Source organism: Helicoverpa armigera, chromosome 1, assembly GCF_030705265.1.
Source record: "Helicoverpa armigera isolate CAAS_96S chromosome 1, ASM3070526v1, whole genome shotgun sequence".
Taxonomy (NCBI): domain Eukaryota; kingdom Metazoa; phylum Arthropoda; class Insecta; order Lepidoptera; family Noctuidae; genus Helicoverpa; species Helicoverpa armigera.
Window position 1 is genome coordinate 12,518,922 of NC_087120.1, and position 23,419 is coordinate 12,542,340.

Here is a 23,419-nt window from a genome sequence, read left to right on the forward strand (position 1 = left end):
CGACTTTTAAAACCTCATTCAGATTTTTGACACTTCAAAATACATTTTGTTTTTTCAAAAGTCAATACGAAAAGTTTTTGTATGTCACCATTCTATGCACTACATATAGTTTCTTGAGTTTTTATAATAATTTTTGTTGTCATGCTCTCTCGAAATATTCGCGCCACTCAAAATATCTTTTTGGGTGAATTCCGGCAGGACAGGTGAGTTGATAATTATTTTCCTTAATTCGAAGTAGCTTACATTACCAACAGTTGGTCACGCAATTGGTCGCCCTTCCACTACCTATAAATTACTAGGAGTGAGAGATTTCCTGTACCTGTTTAGTCAATCTTGGTGTACTTCTTATTTGGCGAAAGTGAATCCTTTGATAATCGAACGCGGCGAAGCGGCGTCACACACGTCGGTACGTCATGCTTATTTCCTCAATATTTACATGTTTTGCACCTATCAAGATACATCTATCATTCAAACAAATCTTTATAATTTTACCATCTTCATGGACAGAAATCTTCAACATGACATTTGGCTATCATTTTATAGTTTTCAATATTGGGCTTATAGGATTCGTTCGGCTCGATAGCATTTTTTTTTGTCAAAATATCATGGATGCCAAATTGATTTAAATGGAATTGCATGCGGATGGAGCGATGATATTTGGTGCGAGCTAATGGATTATATTGGCTTATTGTTAACATGATATGATATCATGTAAGCTGTAAGCTTTATTGATTCAAATTGGCCATAGTGAAACAATTACCTGCAAGGGTAACAGTATAAGAGGAGTACCTATATCGATAATTTGTATTCTTTAAAATCACAAATGAAGAAGCTTACCTACATTTACAAAGTCTAAATACAAGTCTCTAAAATAATTTCATCTCTACAGTTTCAGTTTTCATCTGTTAATTACCCAGCTATCCTGTTCAGATCAACGCTGGCTAGCTTTCATTTCTTATTTAACGCCTTTAAATTAATTGGCTGCAAAATGTAGCACGGATGCCGCTCAAAACCTTATTTTAATACAGCTTCGATTACCCTTTTTTATTTAATTTTTAATTTGACTCTTGTTAATATTTTTAAACAATTATTTAGAATATGTTTGAATTTCTGTTTTGTGCCTGAGACTAAGGCTACTGTAGTCATAAATAACAGCAAGCTTAGACGGCCTTTACACTTTAAAGTTTTGCTCACATACATAAGTTACTTAATTATTGTGATGAACTTGAATAATTTGAAACTCCTTCGGAAATCGCTTATAGTAATTTTCTAGGACTTCTTACAGCTTAGGGAAGTTAGTTGCGTGTTTTTAATGAAGCAACTTACAAGGGTAAATCCTGTGTTAGATATGCAATTCGCCTAATTACAAGTATCTATGTTCTCATTGATCATGCTTTTGTGACGCTGTATAGAAATTATTTCTTTGTGTTTAATTCGAACTGAATTTTGATAAAATAATTTTAATTCACTAATTTTAATTGTATTTATTAGATACTCAAATATACACAATAATAGGTCAACAGAACAAAGCATAGATACGAACAATGGACATAGATGATTTCAAATGTAATGCGATTGTATGAGCTTCATCAGGATTTCACGAAACTCCATCAACAGTGTTAAATAGATACCCTAATGGTATAAACCTGAGACTCGCTAACGAATTCAACGTGCCCCTTGTAAAATGGCACTCGAGATACTCGAAATGCCTTTTTCTTTTTACTTCTGCGGATGTAATATCCTAGTGTATGGTAGGACCGCCTTCACACAACTTAAACATGGAAATAATAAGCTAGACCAATTAAAACAAAACTCTCGAAATTCAGAATAATCTATCAAAGGGATGCAGGACATTTATTGCGTACATAGCCGTGATTTTTGTCCCACCAAACGACGCACAGTGATCGATATTAAAATGGGGCCTTTTGTAACCGATTGCGCAAAATATTTTTTTTACTATTGAATGTTTCGGTTTTGTATACAAAAAAGTAGAAGAATAAAACTTTATGTTTCAGTCACTATGGTAGGTCAATATCGACGGTTGTAATTGCACACTCGCATTTCATTGCTAGCAAAAGAAAAGGGATAGCGTGCATTTTTTTTGTGTACGCATAACGAAATATGATAAGGAAAAATGTGTTGACTGCGCACCGTCGGCGATGCATACAATTTTCAAGCAATTAGTTTAATTATATTTTATGATTGGCCAGTATTAAATTCAGGGCGTTCATACTGAGATTATTGCTTTTTTACTTGCTTTTTACTTTGTGCCTGCTTGTTACAGTAAATTAATGAAAGATAAATGATTTCCCGCTTTCACGAGGTGAGCGGTAGGATTAATGCCGACAATTGAATTAGTTGGAAGCTGACAAAGCACTCTGGTATGTTACTCGGCTCGTGTATGGAATCTGCTAATCATTTGAAATGGTACTAGCGTCGAAAAGCTCGCTATTTTGTCAATCGCATTGTTGCTTTTGTTTTGTACTGTTTCGAACAATACGGTGACCGGTAAGCTGGGGGATTAGTCAGTAATATAAAAAACCAGACAAGTGCGGGTCAGACTAGTGCATGAAGGGTTCCGTTTCGCAAAACGTGTTTATGGCCGTAATTTAATTTGTGAACCTCGTTATTTTGGGAAGTCTGTTAATATATGTATAAAAATTCGTATGACTACTTTGTACAGTTATCGGCTCGGATATCGAGCCATGACCTTCACCTGCGCAGAGGCGATTTACTGCCTTATTGCCTTATGCGTACGGGTGCGCAAGCGATCCCCACTCTTCCGCCGAGAGGCCAATATCCGTGCCGGTTACTATATGTAAGCTCATTTGTACAACATCATAGTGGTTAATTTATTGATATGGCTTCGGCTTATACATCCGTAGCCACACATTGCTTTTGTACATATATATGATTGCCCAGAATAAAGTGGTCAAAATATATCAATACACTACAGATTCTGCAGTACCCATATTGCTATATTACATAAAATGTATTTCAACTCGACAATATTTTTTGCTATTGAATGAAATTCTGAGAGCTGTATTTCACCATTTCATTTCATAGACATTGTTGCAAATTATAATACGGTACAGCTCAGCTCATAAAATATATCTAGCCATTGCTAAGAATTCAAAATAGTGTGAGCGTCGGAAATTTCGATAAATTATAATTCTAAATATCAAAATGATTTGCCTATTTTACAGCTGCAAATATAATATTTGTGCAGTAGTCAGTAATATTTGTGATCACTCTTTTGATCAATGTTTGTAATATTCAAACTGATATGGCTTTAATAACATCTGACCACGTTAAACTTTTAACATACTCAGAAAAGTCAACTTTATGCTCGACCAAATAAAATCTAGTTTACATTGTCACTGTGAGTTTTCTACCCCTCAGTCACTTCCCGACCTCAGACCGAATGTAAATTATTTTGTTTAATTTTTTGCAATGTTCAAAGTTTTCATTGTACTGTCTACGACTGTACTTTAAAAATGAGTGAACTTGAAAAACAAGACACTAAGTTATATCTAATAACATATAACATTCATTATAAACCTAATAATATTAAATCCGATCTACATATACTTTACTAGCTGGTGCCCGCGACTTCGTCTGCGCAGGTTTAGTATTTCGAACAATATGTTAACAAATTGTAGCCTATGTGTTATTCTGATGTATAAGCTATATTATTGTAAAGTTTCATTAAAATCCATTCAGTAGTTTTTGCGTGAAAGAGTAACAAACATCCATACATCCATACATCCATACATACAAACTTTCGCGTTTATAATATTAGTAGGATGGTGAATTATATATATATAAAATATATATAAAGAATTGTAAAAAAATAACCTTATCCATTCAGTGGTTCAGCCACAGAAATCATTTTTTTAGTTTTCATAATTCAATAACATCATGGCTAAAGCAGAGATAAAGTATAGGAGTATCGAATGTTTTGAGCAGCTGTCAGCTCTGTTTTCAAGGGAAAATACGGTTGTTTGTTCCGAGTGGCTCATTAATGGTGTTTCAGTACGCGAACATTTTTATTCTATTTACTTTGTGCGAAATATGCGAGTTCTATTTTTGTTTGTGTTAGTCGACGCCAGTATATTAAAGTATTTGATTTAATGTGATTAGGGTTGACATACTCTGTATACTATGTATCCAACAATCACATGATTAAACAGAGAATGTATGTAATTATGTATATGTTTATTGTCCTTTATTTTAGCTGTGTAAACTAAGCTAGAATCAGTTGTAATTCATAGGCATTCACAACATCGATTCGGCCGGACCTAGGGCACGTTTCGTTGTTGACGTAACGTGAGCATAACGTATGGCCATTGTTCAGGGAAACAATTTAGCCGATATATATGTATATACAATTATAAAGCATCCTCAAGTTACCCATGTTCCATGTTCACGGAACAGCCTACAAGTCAATTTATCTGGTTGATGTATATTGCTCTCATCATTTGACACCACGACGTCCTCCGGGTGTTGCTTCAAGGCTTACATCGGACACTTACTTGATCAAGAAGTGACATATAGTGCAGCACTGGTAACATATGATATGTAGGCATATGATAGATAGGCATATGATAGATATAGGCATAATGATACAAATTAATATTCAATAAGTGTTTGAAAATGTATTATGTGAGAATTATTTCTCGTTTCTTTAACTTCATTATAAAGAATCCCGTTCTATGCTGCAAAGTTTGATTAGTTATGACTAGGGCTAAATGAAAGGACTCGAAACTAACTTTGATTATCCTTGTCAAAATAAAATAAATCGGGTCCCGCCGGAACGGGAACCTCGGGGAACGGGTACCGGGGGTACTAACTCAAATTACACGCCTTGTTAGAAACAGTTACGTTAAGAGTTACACCCTGATAATTAATATTTATCTTAATCATCACTAACGGCTCCAGGATATCCCAAAGTTAAAATTTGAATATCATAATGCACCTTTTAACTCACTTTAAATTATAAACGAAAATGAAGTTTTCATCATCACTGATTTATGGATGGTACAAGCTCGTCATGAAACAGCGATAACCGGTGATTTTATTTTAATAACATCGCGCGAACCTGTTACTCTGTTAACATCGAATTCCATATTTATTTTATTATGTATGCCCGATAAAAATAACATCATGGAATAAAATCAAAATAAGCGTTACCTGTTTTTCCTTCAAAGTACTCGTACGTTTTTATTTCTCTTTAATTGCTAAATAATGGACGATATTTTTTTGCATTTTTATTCGGAAATGAGTGTTATATTTTTAGTAGATTCTGCTGGATATATTTTTTGATCAGTAAGTGTAATAAATCGCGTTTTATTGAGCTTCCATTTTGATGATTGGCAGTTTTGTGATTAATACGTCAGTTTAATTTGTATCCTTTCAAATCCATAGACTTACCAAGCTAATTGTGTAGGCGACCAGAATAAGTTTTGTCATCTAGTTAGATCAGTAGGTATGCTAGGTATGGGACTATATCATTATTGCTAGGTATAGTTTGGGGAGTATTGAAGATTTACTTGGAAGGTAGTTTCCTTATTTCATAGCCATCTTCACTTAGGACGGGGCTGATCTGAACGGATTGCTCAGCGGTTCTCTAACCCCTGTGTAGGTACTAATGCAATGGCCGCGCTCCACTGATTGTGAATCGAATCTAATGGATCATCGTAAATGCTTACCATTCCCTTGATTGAGATTTGCCACGTTAATTGGAGTAACTATCACATGTTACTGATACACTGCTGATTATCTACATTGAGCGTAATACTCTAATTAAGCTAGTTTATACATATATTAGACGGTATTGACTCGATTTTTGGATTCGAATTGGATCATTTGCGAACATCACTTCGCATGTGCGACTAATGCCTAGATATCGTTTAGAATGAACGTTTTTACTGGAATTGTCACCATCAATTTTTTTTAAGATGTCCAAAAATGCGTTTGTATGGTGCTAGTTTAGTAGGTTAGTAGTTTCAACTGAGCCTTGGCTTGTTAGATCACTAACTATCCATCCATACCACCCATACCATCATTATTATAGTCGGTTGATCTTCTTACATATGTTGTAAGAAACTGGCTGTGGAATTGCCTGAAAATTAGCTTGTTCCTGGTACACAAGGGGTTTTTCGGATGATTTCCCATCTACGAAAAGAAAAGAATTTTCTTGTTATTGGTTAATTTGAAAGGCATATGGAAATTACTTTTCCCGTGGTTCCAACCGCATATTTTGGAATCACCAAAATTCCTGCTAAGCTCACATTCGATACCACTGGGTATAGGTAATATGTGTGTGCCTCGCGGAAAACTGTTATCTAGTATTTTTTGTGTAATATAATAGACCAGGGTTTGGTTTACTTTACTTTATAGTTTTTAGTACAATCAAAATCTATGGTTACATTTTGTTTCATCATTTTTATTCGGTCTGTGCTGTGCGTTCCTTTTTCCTTTTATTCTTTCATAATTGAAAAACATTGTTTTTAATTGACTGAGATCAAAGGACTTCCTCTCAGATGCTCTCAATTTCATTATTGGCAGAAAATTGCGTGCAATTTTTCCAATATTCATCACAATGTCATGTTTATTTAATTAAATAAATTGTAACGCCTCGCGGATAGAACGTAGTCCGCAACTGTTTGGATTCTAAGAACTTTGCAAATCTTTTCAATAGATAGGTACTTCATTTTCGGGTTACTTTTTACTTAAAAATATTATTGCCGCGAACTAAAATAAAAATTTCTAGAAACATAGATGAAAATAAGTTATAAGTAAGTACCCCATACAGTATAAATATAATACCTACATTACAAATAAGAATAACCTATTTCCAAATCATTATATCTTGAAGTGGTAGTTATTTTATTCATTAGCATCGCATGTCGTAAAATAGAAAATTATTTACTGTACCTATTTTCAGAGCAGGGAAATATAGTCTTGAGACTAATTATAACCAGCTTATAGCTTTATTAGTTCGCAAACTTGTTGTAGGATGTACTTGTACAAAACCCTTTTGAGAGGAGTGGCCACTTCGATGCGTTTCAAGTTTTGCTCCTTATGCTGTGTACCTATTTCCTATCAAAATTATGGTGAACACACCTGACCGAATCGAATTCTGTCAAATGTCGTTTCTGTGATTATTCTACATTCGAACGATTCATCCAGTTCGCCGCTTACAAGCATAACTATTTTATTTGTATGTGTTCTATTTTTCTCTAAAAAAATTGATTATCGCAAATGAGCGGGTTGTCTAAATAAATATAGAATGTCGATTCTGGTAGATAGAACACACACAGTAGTGCTGTCAGTATCTCGAAATAAAATAAAATAAAAATCCTTGGACTTCTACAGACACACACATTCCTATGACAAAAATATAGTTAATTAAATAACTTAAAAGTTATGCGACCCAAAACTAATGTTTTTAAATAGGAAAAGTAAGAACTTTATACAATGGTGATAACATAGTTTGGATCATTTGAATGTGATACTTATTGGTTTTGTCATAAACCTGCTTGTTTCCAAAACAAAGCAATGAAAATGGAACACGCGTCTCGCAAACCACAAAATGACGAAACTAAGCGTTGTCGACGTATTCATTTACCTTTAATACCTTCTAATTAATATCGGAACATTGTGATCTATTCCCCTCTAACCAGCTTTCCATGAACATATTAATTTAATTACGATATTTTGGAAACTCGAATAATTGCACCGAAAATGCATTTGTGTGTGTGTGTGTGTGTTTTGTTCGGGGTCATAATCGCTCGGGTTTTGTCAGTGTTTGTTTCAAATAAGCTCTAATTTATATTGTGTAAAACGCTGCTTTCTAAACAAGTATATTAGGCTTAATTGGTGTTCATGATAATTTTAATGAGTATTGCTAAATTAGGTGTTAATAAATCACTGAATCTGATTCAAATAAGTTGCACATTTTGAGCGGTATGCGACAAATATTTAACTACATAATTATTTAGATTTTAGGCTTTTAGCATCAGTATCGGACGGTTATTGTCGTTGTCAAACGCGTGAAAATCTTGTGTTTTTATAACAAAAATGCTTTTTTGGAATTCAAATCATATACATTTCTTTTTGTACAAAATGCCAGAAATTTTTCCGCCAGACTTTTAATACTTGTTTAAAAAAAGAATACCGACGAATTGAGAAACTTCTTTTTGGGGAAGTCGGTTAAAAATATTACGAAACCACAAGTTAAATTTTCTACAACATCCTCAAAAAATACGTTGATATTCCAGAAAGCTTTGAAATATCACTGAGTATTGCAACAGTATAACAAATAAGGCAATATTCTTTACCCGTAAAAACTTTCCCCAACATTTCGGTCAAAAAGTTGGCACAAATTACCGTATCGCATATTATTGTCTGTATCGCATTCCAAATTCCCATTCTATTCGAAGCCCACTTCGTCGGATAACCTGAATATACTCGCAGATACATAAAACCATCAAAAGAAAGATTTTATTTAAAGATGTCTTCCTCTTTTATAACTTTTAATACCTAATTTTTTCTATGATCTGTTCATTTTTTTCTTGGGCACTTACTTAACTTGTCATAACACATTCATTCATTAGGAAATGAGTGTTATCTCTAAAACCCATACAAAATATGAGCTAATACCTAAATAGCTTAGATACCATGCGGCTAACCAACCATGTGCGAAGTGTATTCCCATATTTCTTTATTATTACCTATTTCTTCTATGTCCCAATGAGAAGATAAAGCCCCTAGGTTCCTCAGCAACCTTCTTTTTTACAAAAAATAAACAATATTCGAACCTCCCTTCTTATAACTGTTACGACACTTGAAAAGGACATTTATAAAAAAAAGTGCTGTTACTGAATGAATCTACATAAAAACAGCTATATTTTGGACTCGAGAAGAATTTTGGCCTAGAACTAAACTTTTTTGATATTGAGCTTTGAATGTACGCACATTAAAACTGGATATTAAATCAATTTTTCTTTGAAAGTTTTTAATCAACCACTTATGACACGTAGGATTCGGAGAACTGCATAGTATGGAGGCATATATGCAGCTTGAATGCAAATTAAAGGCATCGTATAGGTACTCGTATACCGGTGTTTCGGCTGCGGCCGGCGGCGCCCGTCGAGTCAACTGAATAGATTATACCTATATTGTGTCCTATTTTGTTCTACCATTCGAGCCAATTATTGTGTAGGACTGTTAGTTTTAAGGCCAGCGAGACCTACGTAAGGCTGAAACTTGGTTTGAAAATAAGTACTTTTTCTTCTATACTTCTGTCTGTCTGATGTCACTACACATGTTTCTTTCTATACATTATATCTATTGGTTTGCAAATAATCCATACTTAAAATTATATTATTATTTTAAGCCTATTATATAAATCCAATGAAATTTTAGTAGCACCTAATTATAAGCGCCGCAAGTCTGTTTGAGAGCAGAAAACACCACACTAAATCGTTTGACATGGCTTTTTCACAGTAAATTCAATTAATTTAGTATCAAAATATCATATTAACTAATATTGCATTCGTTTGATACTTTAATCTGATTGGTATCGCGGTCACCTAATGATTTGTTTATTAAAATGTTTGTGGACAAATCCACTTAATAAAATTTTCCGTGTCATTTGAATCGGATAAATTCTACTTCAGCTGAAAATGTGTTTTTCATAAATACGTTTGCAAAATGCGGTTCAGACATTCAAGTGTATGAAATTCATTTGGAAACTCATAATTCATCATCATCATCATCATCAGCCTATCGCAGTCCACTGCTGGACATAGGCCTCTCCAAGTGCACGCCACTGAGATCTATTTTCGGCTTCTCGCATCCAGCTCCTGCCAGCCGTCTAATAACTCATAATTAAGTTAATGGAAATATTTATCAGTGATACACCAAGTATTTGTAGTGAGCCCTCTATAATTAATAACATTATACACGTTGTGGTGAATTTACATGCGCCAGAATGGCGGTTGCACCCTTTCACATTTGTTCATCGAAATTGCTAATATTTGGCTGCCTTATTTTATTTAATTACATGTGTAATATGTACTTATTACACATGTAATTTTTGTTTCCATCGATACACAAAAGGTATCAAACATATTTTTATATAGCTACATTCGTTAGCAGCTAGGGATTGCAATCCGGTATAATTTTCAATCCGGCCGGATTTCACCGGATTGACGCCAATCCGGCCGGATCCGGCCGGATCCGGCCGGATTTTAAACTTACTTAGGGCCTTGCATTTAGTTTTGATAATAGCACATAAAAAGAAAATGAAAACACGTTGATGGAAAATGAAATCACTTTAAATTATATTTCTTGGCATTAATTGTAATTTTTGGTACTATTTGTAAAGTAATTAATCAGTCTGACTTGCTGCATGTAAGTATCTGAAAGTACTTAAGTAATAACTAATAATACTATTAAACTCTTATTAATAATCTATATAGTTTTAATTAAAGAAAACAGTCTTTTAAATTTGTACTTATAAAATCAGCTTCAGCTCCTAAACCTAAAAAATAAAACAAGTAGCATTTAGTTTTGCAATGCAATTAAATATCTCATTTAGTTGCATTGCAAAACTAAATGCTACTTGTTTTTAACATTCAAGTAAATATTATTTCTTGGCCTGGAAAAACGATCTAAGAAAACATATAGTATTGATTGTAGTATCCCCCAATCTGCTCCTGATGGGACTGCATAATATATAGCCTGCCGCAGAAAAGGCCCTTTCTGCCTCTACACTAGTTGGTTTGATTGCCATTATGTAATCGTAGATAAGCGATAAGTGTTTTCCTTTTACTCCTTCTACTTCATATCCATTCATTTCTTTTTTAAGGATTTTCTCAAAATCTGTATCTTTTCTAGCTATAACTTTCCCCCTACGCGCTCGCGCTCGCGATTTCTTGCTTTACCGGATCCGGCAGTCGGATCCGGCGCCGCCTCACCGGATCCGGTAGGTCCAAAAACACGCCGGATCCGCCGGATTACCGGATCCGCCGGACCGGATTGCAATCCCTATTAGCAGCAGCAGTTTTTGAGTTCATTCTTAACAAATCAACAGGAAGAAAGCTTCATTTCCCCGCTTCAGTGATGATGTGGTAATATTGAATCAACCTCTCTAGGTGCTAAATATGAAATAAAAATAAATTATGAGAGAAAACCCAGAAATCCCGTAATTTGTGTATTTGTTCCGAAGAAACACATTCCAAAAACTAAAGTTTTGTCTTCGGTTCAACATTTTAAAACGTTCGCGAAATTGCAAACTTTGTGCCGCGATCACACGCTATCAGTGAACTCGCGCCGACGCGGCGACGCGAACTGAATTTATAATCACGAGCAATTTTGGTTAAATCACAATCAATGACATACACATTACATAAATGACAACCCTAAACTGCCCGTTTTTATTATTTTCCACAAACAAACTCCATCCTAGGTTGACTGAAAGAAATTGTTGTTTTACGATAAGGGTCTCAGCACACATATGGGATCGGAAAGGGATCGTCACCGTATCGCCTCGAGCCGTTCAGAATGGTTTGTATTAAACTCCCTACTGCAACGCTCACTAATCGGAATAATAACGTAATCGCCTCGCCTCGGAACAGGCTCCGAACTTGAATTCCCGCGCTTACGGCTCATCGTCCCCGCGCTTACGTTTCTCCGTCCCCGCGCTTACGTCTCTCCGTACCCGAGCTCACATCTCTTCGTCCACCCTTTCCCCTTTCCCCTCCCGCGACTTGCGAATTTTCTTGCTATTTTCTTTTTCCTCTTCATCAAGTGCTATGGCTATGATAACCAACTCACGTATTGTAAACCAAGACATAACCGTGCGCTACACTTAACGTTTGGAGTCAAACTGATCTGGTGCCAACCAGGTCAGCCAGGGGGCGGCGAGGCGTAAGCGCGGTGTCGCCTAGCCGTAGCCGAGTTGACGTACAGGCGCTGCTGATACGCTTTCGTTACGTGCATACGGTAGGTTGACGCCTGGTTGACAGCGAGGCGAAAGGCGTTACGGTTACGATCCCTTTCCGATCCCATATGTGTGCTGAGACCTTTAGACCGCCTAACGTACTTTTTGTGTTGTTATTTCCAGAGTTATTAATTAATTTATTGATGTAAAATAAAGAATAATCTATCTAATTATTATTTTATTTCAGGACCAGTTTGCTCCGCGTCATCCCTAGCCTACTAAACTTCAAATGCGACAAGCATGAGATCAAATACAAGCCTTACGTTCCGCCAGCCTTCCAAGATCATGATCATAAGAATATGAAGTTGAAACGGCCCATGTCTCCCCATGTCACCATGTATGCTCCAACCTTGCCTGCGATGACTTCGATAGCGCAAAGAGCCACTGGTAAGCAGTTCCAGTACATGATTTTAAGCCGTACCCAGTCTTAGCGAGGCTTGCGCTGCGAACAGTAGCAACCCAAGCATATGATAATTTATTTATTTATTTGTTCCTTTATTTCAGGCAATTAGGGCCCATAGAAAATACAATAGGTACATAAATAAATGACAGTACAATACTTATAAACTAATACACACAGAAATAAAGTAATTAAAAGCTACGTTACGCTAATGTTAGTAACATTTTTCATCACGCACGACTCAAGCCGAGTCATTCATTGCGACGGTCGTGGCCCTTGCCTCACAATGTCTGGGTCGAGCTTTACTTGCTTTTCTCCCGAATTTTAAGTTAGCACCGCCACGTAACAAAGTAGCCTGTTACAGCTCGAGATTTGTTGTTTGTCTATTTATCCAAAACGGTTGGAAAAGGAGAATAATTTTGTGGAGATCTCTCATGGATACTGGATACTCTAAAAATCAGTGTACCAAACTGTTAACAAAATATAAGACACTTATCAAGTAGGGCAATAGTTCAACAGTATTTTTTTGTACGATTCTAATTACCTCGTTCGCCCAATGGTCACCATGCCGGACTGTCGAACTGATTTCCCCGGGTACCAAAAACGCGGTATCCGTTACGGTCAAGATTTTTGTGATGAGCATATTTAAAATATGTATCTATTTCTAAACATATGTGTAATGATTTAGTTTATCAGTTGGATTAGCACTCACAACGTAAGCATAGCATGGAGTAAACCGACCGTCTGTGAAATTACTACAGATATTAATATTATTTGCACTGTTTACATATTCTTTTTACGCGAATATTTTAATGAGACACACGAGTACCACGGAATGTAATTTTCATCGAAGTTTTAACCTTTTTAACGTGTTTCGTTTGAAGTCGAAAAATGATGATCATTTCATTAATTATCGTAAAATATTCTGAGTATCGCAATAAATACGCAAATATTTTGTATATTAAAGGTAAAAAATACTCTTCATGAATAATTGATAGGTATTCCGTGAAGAGGAAAAATGAGTCGATTATGTTGCCAAATAAACATAATTAATGTTTCGTTAGTTGTAAAGTCACAAATAAAGGGCGAGCGATATTTTACTGCCGGGTTGAAGATTATCTTAATGAAGTTATTTAAAAATCCCTATTGGTGAGTGTACATAGTTTTGAACGCACGGCAAATCGTGGATTGATATTATAACTTGCAGTATGTTAGTGAGGAAGGTTAAGATGATGTGTGGTGTGTGACTTCAATCGCGCGCACTTATGTCTTGTATGATAGCCATAGCAGGTACGGTTGATACTTGTCACGTACGCGTACGCCTCGAAAATATACCTTCATAACAAGTCTTACTATATTACCCACTTCATACCTACGAAATCTTACTCTAATGTTAGTAAATTACTCTGCAGGGACAAACTTTAATTTCAAAAGCTAATAATTTATTATTTCCGATTGTAATAACTCAGAAACGCTTTCCCAACACAAATCTCAGCGTAAATCGTGTACTTTAAGTCTCTTTGAGAGTTTTCAATTTTCATGAAATAGGAATTATTGAATACATTAAAACGTGGATATATTTTATTAAGCTTTTGAGAGACGACTACGCGTATGTTGACATATTTTTATAACTGCTAAGATGAAAAATGCAAATTATAAAGACCCAGACATTTATATTTTCGTTTGAGAAGTAGTTTGAATGCATTGTCGGGGACAATTGGTGCGGGTGACCGACCCGCACTTGATCAATTCCTTTTTGTTCTACGGTTTGTAACATTCAATTGAGTTCGGTGGTCGTAGCGAAACTTTTAAAATCACCATACAAACAGAGATGCAGTCTCAGTAACCATTATTTTTGCACCACATTAGGACAAAACGCAGACATTCCCATATTCTTACTACTTAAATTATGGCAGACAATGTGTCCTCATGCTTACATTTGCCCTCTGTATATTCGAGAAATCTATTTGAACCAGAAGTACAAACTGCACGAGAATTAAACAGAATCCAGAAACGAGAGATATCACGTGCAGAACCATCGTGAATAGATTGCCGAGTAATATACGTTGCTTCATTATATGAACCGTGTATGATGTGGCATCGGTGAATACATACGTGAAAACTAGTGCTCTGAGGTTCCCAGGACCGTGAGATATATTATGCTCCCCAAACCTGTGTATTGTTTAAGGTACCGAGGTTCTACTCGGAATTAGGTACTTTGTTGTTGATACGTCTGCACTCCTAAGTATCTGTATTTCATGATTCTTAATTCCCAATATTTTACTGTAAGTGCTGAAATTGCAATCGTTAAAATCAAAGTTACCTACTTACAAGGTTTCAGTCAAGCATTTTAAAAGCCCGAGTATAACTGCAAACATAAATGACTTTCAGGGTTTTTTACTATATTGAATGACTAATTGCTCTGGACTCGTGAATGGGCGTGGAATTCGTAAAAGCTTATACCGATCAATCATTTACTTTCAACGCAACATTTTAAAAAGGCCTCGCGGATTACTTTGTTTGCTGTCATGTCAGCCTACAATATTCTTTATAGACCTTCAAAGGAACCCTCAAAATAATTTTCATTGTCACTTTATCTCGTTCATGAAAATATCTATTCCAAATGCTTTGTACAGAGAACAGAAAAATATAAAAATGGGGTGCGTTTTAGTCGTTTTGTATCTGATACTATTGGCGTTGAACACAAAGCCAGTGGATACAAAAAATTGTTCAGTACACAGACTGTTACCTAGGGCTTTATGATTTTATTCGAAAAAGTCCAGCATGAATTTATTTATCATTGGAGCGCAACTAATAACTATCGCAATCTAGTGAACGCCAGGCTGCCTGCGACCGGTGTTAAATTCCAGTTATCACAAGCTGGAATCTTAATCATAAATCAACATATTTACAAAACGCTCCATCAGGGATTTTGTTTGTACATAAGTTTATTTTTAATTGACGCTGTAAATTATTTACCGCAGATAAAGTAAATCTTTGTGTAAACTCGGTAATTATAAAGAGTTAAAGACTTGAAGGTTTGTTTGTTTTTGCTTTGGTTGGCTCGGATATTTCTATTTATTTATTAGCTACTATTCTATGTCATTCGTGATAGCTAGGTATATTCTATTCAGGTATAGGAAGAAGTTTCCCCAGGATGCGGGTGAAAGCGCCAGAAACTGTATAAAATATAGAAATGGATGGATTTTTTTTCGTCGTGATTAAGCTCAGTGGGTGATTGATAGGCAGCCCATTATGTTGTTTGTATTCGTTTTTTTATCCATATAGCAAAACTAAAACATACACGTTAAATTAAATGGGGCGTAAAACTAGTTAGATTCACATATATGTTTCAAAAACTAATATAAAAAAATGAAAATATAGGCTAGCAAATATTTGTATATTTGGTACTAGAAATGTCCTTGAAGCTCCATTGTTCGCAGCGTCACAGCTGTTTCAATCTGGGCTTTAACGAAGACTGACATATTGGTGTCAATCCTGGACAGTGGACAGGTCCACTCAAATATGCAGGACTCCTACAACAGACTAGAATAGATCGTGGCTTTTGCTTTAATGCTCAAACGTACTTATCTACTCTTCAAAAATGGTAGTGATTTTAAGAATAGTATTCCGATTTATACCAATTCGACTGCTTAGATGTGTAGTCCCTACTAATTAGCCAAGGCTTCTTCCAAATGTTATGTCTCTTATTCGACTGCCTATCTGACCTCAACCTAGTTTCCCGGACAACCTGAAGAACCTTGGTTGGACTGGTTGTTCAGGCGCAGAACGCCTTCACGAAATTTAATAGCAACTGGTTAAACTTTCGGGTCTTTAATTGGCATCAGTATATTCTCCAAAGATATAACACTGGTTGTCAGATTGTCTGCCTTCTGACTGACAAACATGTCGAGCCGCTAGCCATAAACTTAACGTACCTACTGAGGCACATAAAATCTCACGTCAAGAAGGTGACATCTATGGCACGTCCGCGCTTAGTGTTTCTTAACCTTATGATCGATTGACCCATGCTTATGTACGAACGTTATCCCTACTAGTTACAATAATATAAAAAAAAACGAGTCCGCGTCTTATCTTATTTGGAATGTAAAAATGTTATAACGATATATTAAATTGAATGTTTTCTTTACTCCCAGATGAAGGGGAGCAGCAATCAAAGAAGTAGGAAAAGAAATCTACAAAAATCTCGCTAGCTCCATATTCATCATAAATTATTTGTAAGTATTTTTCTTCTAAAAGTACTTTTTCAAATCAAAAGTTTGTTACATCTTTGATATAATGTATAATAAATCTGCTTAAATTATACGCTATTTTCACTAACCTACTCATGAGTCAGGAAAATTCATAATTTTTAGGATACTCAAAACAGTAAATCCGGATACTATTATTCAGATTTCGCTTTCAATCTGTTAGGCGGTATCCCACGAACTGTGATAATTAGTACAAATTTTCACCGATGATGTTATTTTTGCTGTTTTTACAACAAAATATACTTAAGAGTTGATTAAAATGGCTCCCAAACTTAAATATAAAATGGTGTTTTACTTGTTCTAAACCATTGTGTGCAAATTCGGCTCAGACATGATCAGATTTTGCTAGCTAAGATCTAAGCAATTATTACCCTTTTATCGAGGCACATACAAAATATAAATTCAATGTCAGTTAAACGGATTAAAAACAACAGAATAATTTGTAAGTCTTTGAAAGTAACCATTGGTATCTGTGATAACACAGAAAGCTTAGCTGATTAAATCGCCCTGTTCTTTTATTCCTCTAATCGTTTTACTGTTACTTTGCTTTTATATAAGCTATAATCTCATTGAAAGCGAGTGAAATTCGAGACAGGCTCATTGGGGGTGACTACGGATATAAGGTATTCGATTTTCTTTATTACTGCTCGAAAAGAATGGGACATTGAATAGAACTAAGTAGGTATATAATAAGGTAATAAATTACCCGTATTATGTGAATAATATATAAAGTCCTGCCACAATAGTAGCTTTGTTACGTGGTTAGATCGTGGCTAAGCTAAATTAGGTAGACCGATCGAAGGTTAATCTAAGCTCGGCACGGCCGGCCGTGGATGGGTGACCATCTAGAATGTCATACCTACAAGGACCGCCGTGTTTTGGAAGGCACGTCAAAACTTACTAGGGTCCCTAAATGTGTCGTTAATACTTATATTGAAGTTGTCTAAGCTTTCTACTTAGCCGTCTATAAATTCTATGGATCGGTTCAATATGTTTTTGGCCTTAGACAATTTGGTGTGGTGCTTTCCTTTTTTGGAAAGCACGATCAGTTTTTTTTTTCATTTGAACATCTTTGACAGTCGTTACGGGTAGTCAAAAGCCAGAAAGTCTGACAATCAGTCTTGCCAAGGAGAATTTTGTTACCCAGGTAATTGGGTTGAGGAGGTCAGATAGGTAGTCTCTTCTTGTAAAACAATAGTACTTGGCTGCATTTGATTAGACTGGAAGCCGACCCTAACATAATTGGAAAAACGCTTGTTAGATTATGATACAATGACTGTGATCGCCTATTTGCTATGTACGTACACTCCAACAAAAATGCATAAGTTATAATAATAATGTCTGTGAATATTGGTTACCTGTAATTGGCAACTGTGTAAACCAATCTACTTATCCTTTTATTTTGTTAATTTATACACAGAAGCTGTTGGTGTTCCTTTTACTAATAAATAAATACATTTAATAATTCCCTATGTACAGGAATTAATTTTATTCAGTGCAAAAACTTTTTAAACTTATAGTTAAATAAGTTTTATAGATACGTTAAATTTATTTTGTTGTGTTTTAGTACAAAAAAGAATAGTTATTGATAGCGAAAGATGTTTATTTTGTAACCGATTGTACGGTCACAGTCGTTATAGTAGGCACGGCGGCAACGCGAAGCTGGTTTACTGTCGCGAGCGCGATTTGTTTAGCACAAATAAGTACTAATTAGGCAGTTAAAAATTACAAACGTAGGTCATCTGAAAACCGTGTGACAGCCGTCACGTCTGATGCCTTTTGGTCGTCTCCTGCCTCTGCGGCCGACGAATCTTACGAATGCACCCGAGGGCGCCACCGTCGCGCGCGGCGAAACCAGTTAACTCGTTTAGAGATGCGCGTAGGCGCAATAGATACGAGAACCTTTGTGTAAACAATTAATATTGGGTTCCGTATATGTTTTATGCAAAATTAATTATATTATAATGTAGTTTAAATTGATAAGTGACTAGTTGTGTTTATTACAGTTTAATTAAGGTCTTTTATTAACATTTAAGAATAAATATATTGTAATTATTTGTAGTTTATAATTTCTATCCTATTCTTAGAACAAGCCAAGTACAACGGTACACCATATAAATAATGTGTCTCATTAGTGCAAATATTTGTAAGTTGTCCTTCAACTATTAAATAAAAGAAACGCATAGTCTCCAAAATGAGATATGGCACGCGTCGTTGCGGTTTTGAGTACACAAGTACATATTTAATGTCCCTACAGTTGGTACTGAATAACTGTTGATTCGGATTAAGCATGTTTAACGTTCCCTTAACCGCACTACTGTTATTGTGATCTGTAGCTGAACGCTATGAAGGCCGGCACGTGCTCATTTGTTTTACGATTGCGTACCTACCCAAAAAGGGACCCTTACTTTAGGGACTTAAGACTTCGCTGTCGGTTTGTCATGGGGCTGTATCTCATGAACCCTTACAGTCAGACAGACGATGAATTTTTATTGTTCTGCTGAAAACTAAAATAAGACAAGTACCTTTTTTAGGGGATTTCATATCACAAACGTTCATTTTATAGGTAATCCTTCGTGCCACTCGCATTTGGAAGGTTTTTTACAAACAGTTACTTATCGGTACCTAGACTAAGTTAATATATAGCCTATCTAGGAGAACAGTACAGTTAACCCGTCTTTACATAGTTGACCCTATAAATTACATACCAATTCCAACTTCTGTAAACATTGCAAATTATTAAAAAGTTTGAAGTCAAGGCTTCCTTTTTTACCCTTAAATTGTTCCCTCTGTGTATTCTAATTTATTTTTCCAATGGGTTTTAAGAGCATTCCGAGTACGCGATAGTCAGAATAATGAACTTATCCATGTTGCTTTTTGTTTCAGGTGCCATCGTAACTTTCTACGCCCTAGGTCTCGCCTGGGGCTCCCTGTTCCTCTCCAACGGCATCGAGACGTACGTGTCTGTTATACAGAGTCTTAACTTAGGCGCCATGATGGTATTCATACTCAAAATATTGTTGGGAGCACCCTTCGCTTTCCATTACTTCAACGCGTTTCGCTACGTCATATGGAACACCGCGAGATGGTTGGACCTTAAGAAGGTTTATGAGACCAGCAAACAATCCATGGCAGCTGCTGCAGTCATGACGCTTCTGTTTGCCATCATTTAAATTATAAGAATATCACTTATTACCTTCGGTTTATCAAATATCAGCCATGAATTACCATTGCTAAAGGTTTGCTGAAATCAAATATGCTTTGCAGTTTCTTGCTTCTAATATATTTCAGCAAATAGCAGAATCTGCTTCGTGATAGAATTGTCTGGTTCAAACTTTTTGGTTGCACTAAGTAGGTATTATTAGGCCTTTTTGGATTATTTTAAAATTTGGCGTTTGTAGTTGATAAAGAAAAAAGGGAATTTAATTCGCCCCTGTTCAGGCATCAAATTATACTGTTATATGGTAAATAAAAAAATTGAACGTGTGAAAGTGAACAGACCTACAGAATAATTTTAATTTAAACTTTTTAAGTTACACAAGTTTTTAGATAAAGAAGGTATATACCTAAATAAGACCTTTATATAAATGTTTAACAATGCGGGACTGTTGACTAGATCACTGGTGATCATTTACCACTTTCTTTGTTTTGACTATTTCCACAAATATAGGGTCGCTATGTACGGAGGTGATAACATCTAGCCAACAATGTCATACAATTATACAATCTTAAGTTTTTTTTTGTTTTGGGGCTGTATTCTCAAATGATATACCTATATATGTTGTTTGTCTAAAAACGTATTTAAGTAGTTTAAAAAGACGTAAGTTAAAATTCTTCTGTTTGTGTTCATCTGTGCTTTTGACTCGGCAAATAACGCTACAGTATAATGTATATTTTCGATAAAGTTTTCGTTTTGGAGATGTCCAATACACTGTCATGTCGTAACTTCAGACCTATTGAATCGGATCTTCGAAAAAATCTTCCAAAGTATCCGATTTGGGGAACATGAGAATTAGTGTAACATATTTTAGGATAGTGTATTGTATTAGTCAAAGATCAACAAAAGCCGTACTTCTAAGATTTGATATTCTCAGAAATTGAAATAATCAACCCATGAATGAACGATCAAAGTTACTGTTTCATTTTGTGGTAATGACTAACGTAAATGATGGCAGTACAAGGTTTGCACATTTTGTTGTACAAAGAATGTTATGAGAATATCTTTGAAGTGTGTCTTCTATACTTTGTAATTGGTGAAGACGATATGATACTAGCTTTTCTTAAAATATTTTACTCTAATTTAAGTGTGCTACTATTTTTACTAGTGATAACTTATTGATAACTTCAGAGAGTTTCATATCTGATGTTGCCTTTGGGACTGTAGCTGTGATTCCCATGAGAAAGTGGTAGCCTCGGAAATACGTGAAAATAAATCAACAATTTCTTTCCCAATCGTTCAAAATGATTTATCTAGAACATTTAAATTCGTTATCATCTTTAAGGATATCAGCTGAACATGTCTTTGCCAAGTGACGTCTAGTTGTCTTATTGATTCCTTCAAGATGCTTCGTTTACTTAGAATTGGTCAAAGTTTGAACGGTGAAGAAATAACTGATGTATCTCTCAAGTAGTCATGAGTTATTACTGGTAAATAAAATAGTTAATATGTTGTCTGTTTGTTGAGTTTTACGATTTTACGAATATTTACATTCTTGGCTTTTTAACCAACTGATCACTTATTCAATACCAACTTAGGCCTGATTTTTCTTTTGTGTGCTTGTTAAATTATATTTTAAACTTCAAAAACTTCAATTTTTCAGTTTTAATATGTTATTTGATTAATCGAAGGTAAAAACAGAAAATAGGATTGTTTTTTTTTTGTCGTAAATCTATCGTGATTTTCTATACGCATTTTATTCTTAATAATATTCGTATACACATACATATTGTATAATAAGAAAAAAAAGATGGTCGATACCTATATATTTTTGCTGCGAAGACTAACATCGAGCTAAAATTCGACTTTATAATATCGGCTTTAGATCTCTCCAAGCGAATATTTTAGTATATGGCTTATATATTTTATTCTGTAACACTTGGCACTTAAAAAGAAACCATTTTCGGATGCTTGTGTTGTGCTTTATGTTAAGAGTTTAGTGTACGAGGTTATGCCTCTGAATGTGCAACAAATATTACCTAATATTAAATGCCTGTTTTTGAATATATTTCTATTTTATTTCATCATACCCTTTTGGGAAATTCTGTCCTGGGGTACAAAATAATAAATCAATCAATAAATATTACGGTTTTTATGGTCTCTGCACACAGCGGGCGCGGCGCGGCGGGACGGGACGGCGACGCGACACAATGTACTAGATCGTCGCGTCACGTCGCGCCGAGCGGGACGGCTCTGTGTGGCGCGTTTGTTGCCCGTGGTACTACCAATAGTACTACCAGTAGTACCACGGGCAAAATTTTCTTCCCGTAGTACTACCAAGTGGTCTGGTAGTACCACGGGCAAGAAAAAACTACCCGTGGTACTACTGTCAATATTTTAGGTTTTTTTCAACCCTTTTGTTGTCACAGTGGATATTGTCATCCTAGAAAGATGAATTGAAAATTTTTTTTAAATGTGGATATATTTTGGTTCTATTTCGTAAATAGATCTGGTAGTTGTGAAATTTTTCATTGCTCAAAATCGACAAGAGTCAAAAACACTTAGTTTTTTTTTTCACAAATAAGAATTGAATATCTACTTACGTACTTCGTTTTATTTAAAATATTAAGTAGGTAGTGTCATATTCATTAAAATAATCGATCGCATTGAGTATTGATATGATCATGTAAGTTATGCTGCCCTAGTACCTTACTTTTTTGGTTCGGCCGTATTCTATAAATTAGTTTTTGACTAATCACCTCGCCCGGGGAAACTTCTTTCCGTACCCGGATAAAACGTATGTTGCGTTCAGCGCAGAGAGTGTAGTTTCCTAACAGTGAAAGAATCATTGGATTTGACGCATTTGATGCATTTCTCAACTTGTACATCATGTTCAAATGGTGCACTTCTCAAATGGCACACTTCGCAGCTGGTGCTCTTCTCAAATTGTGAACATCGAAAAAGGAGCACTTTTAAGTGGAGTGCATTTTTCAATTTTTTTCTAAAATTATGTAGGGTGGGTTTAATTAAAATTGCTTTGTTATAATTATTTTGGAGTAGGTGACTCTTTTTTACATATTTTTTTCTTTTTGTATGACTTTCTATATTTTTCAAATAATGAGCCTAAATAAATATAAAAATATTTGAAACTAGCTTTTGCCGGCGGCTTCGTTCCCGTCAACTGACTTCTCTACTTTACCCTATTTTTTTTCATAAGAACCTTCTCCTGACAATAACAAACACAACAAAAAAAGAATTAGCCAAATTGGTCCAGGCGTTGTTGAGTTATGCGCTTACCAACATATTTTGCGATTCATTTTTATATAATAGATAAGTTCGGACTTTGACTGTTTGCCTACTCGCTACAGGAGCGGAGTGTTTCAAAACTTATAATCCTGAGATAGCGAAGGAATCAAAAGAGCGCAAGGTGAAAAATCTTTGCACTCGAGTGCAACACGTAACTTTTCATCCCACCTCATCAAAGTAAACCTACTAATCTCAGAATTTCGATGCAACTGCTCTCCTTGTGCTCTCAGCATAACTTACCTGAGTATTCCAATTTCCCGACGAAAATGCTC

General features: G+C 35.4%; 1 protein-coding gene across 1 annotated transcript; it reads left to right on the plus strand.

Moving 5' to 3' along the window:
* Positions 1 to 41: 41 nt before the first annotated feature.
* Positions 42 to 21,907, plus strand: LOC110379985 (succinate dehydrogenase cytochrome b560 subunit, mitochondrial). Its single transcript, XM_021339832.3, has 3 exons — positions 42 to 203; positions 12,201 to 12,400; positions 19,571 to 21,907. The coding sequence occupies exons 1-3, from the start codon at positions 142 to 144 to the stop codon at positions 19,855 to 19,857; spliced, it is 549 nt and encodes a 182-aa protein (XP_021195507.3). The 5' UTR covers positions 42 to 141; the 3' UTR covers positions 19,858 to 21,907.
* Positions 21,908 to 23,419: the final 1,512 nt, after the last annotated feature.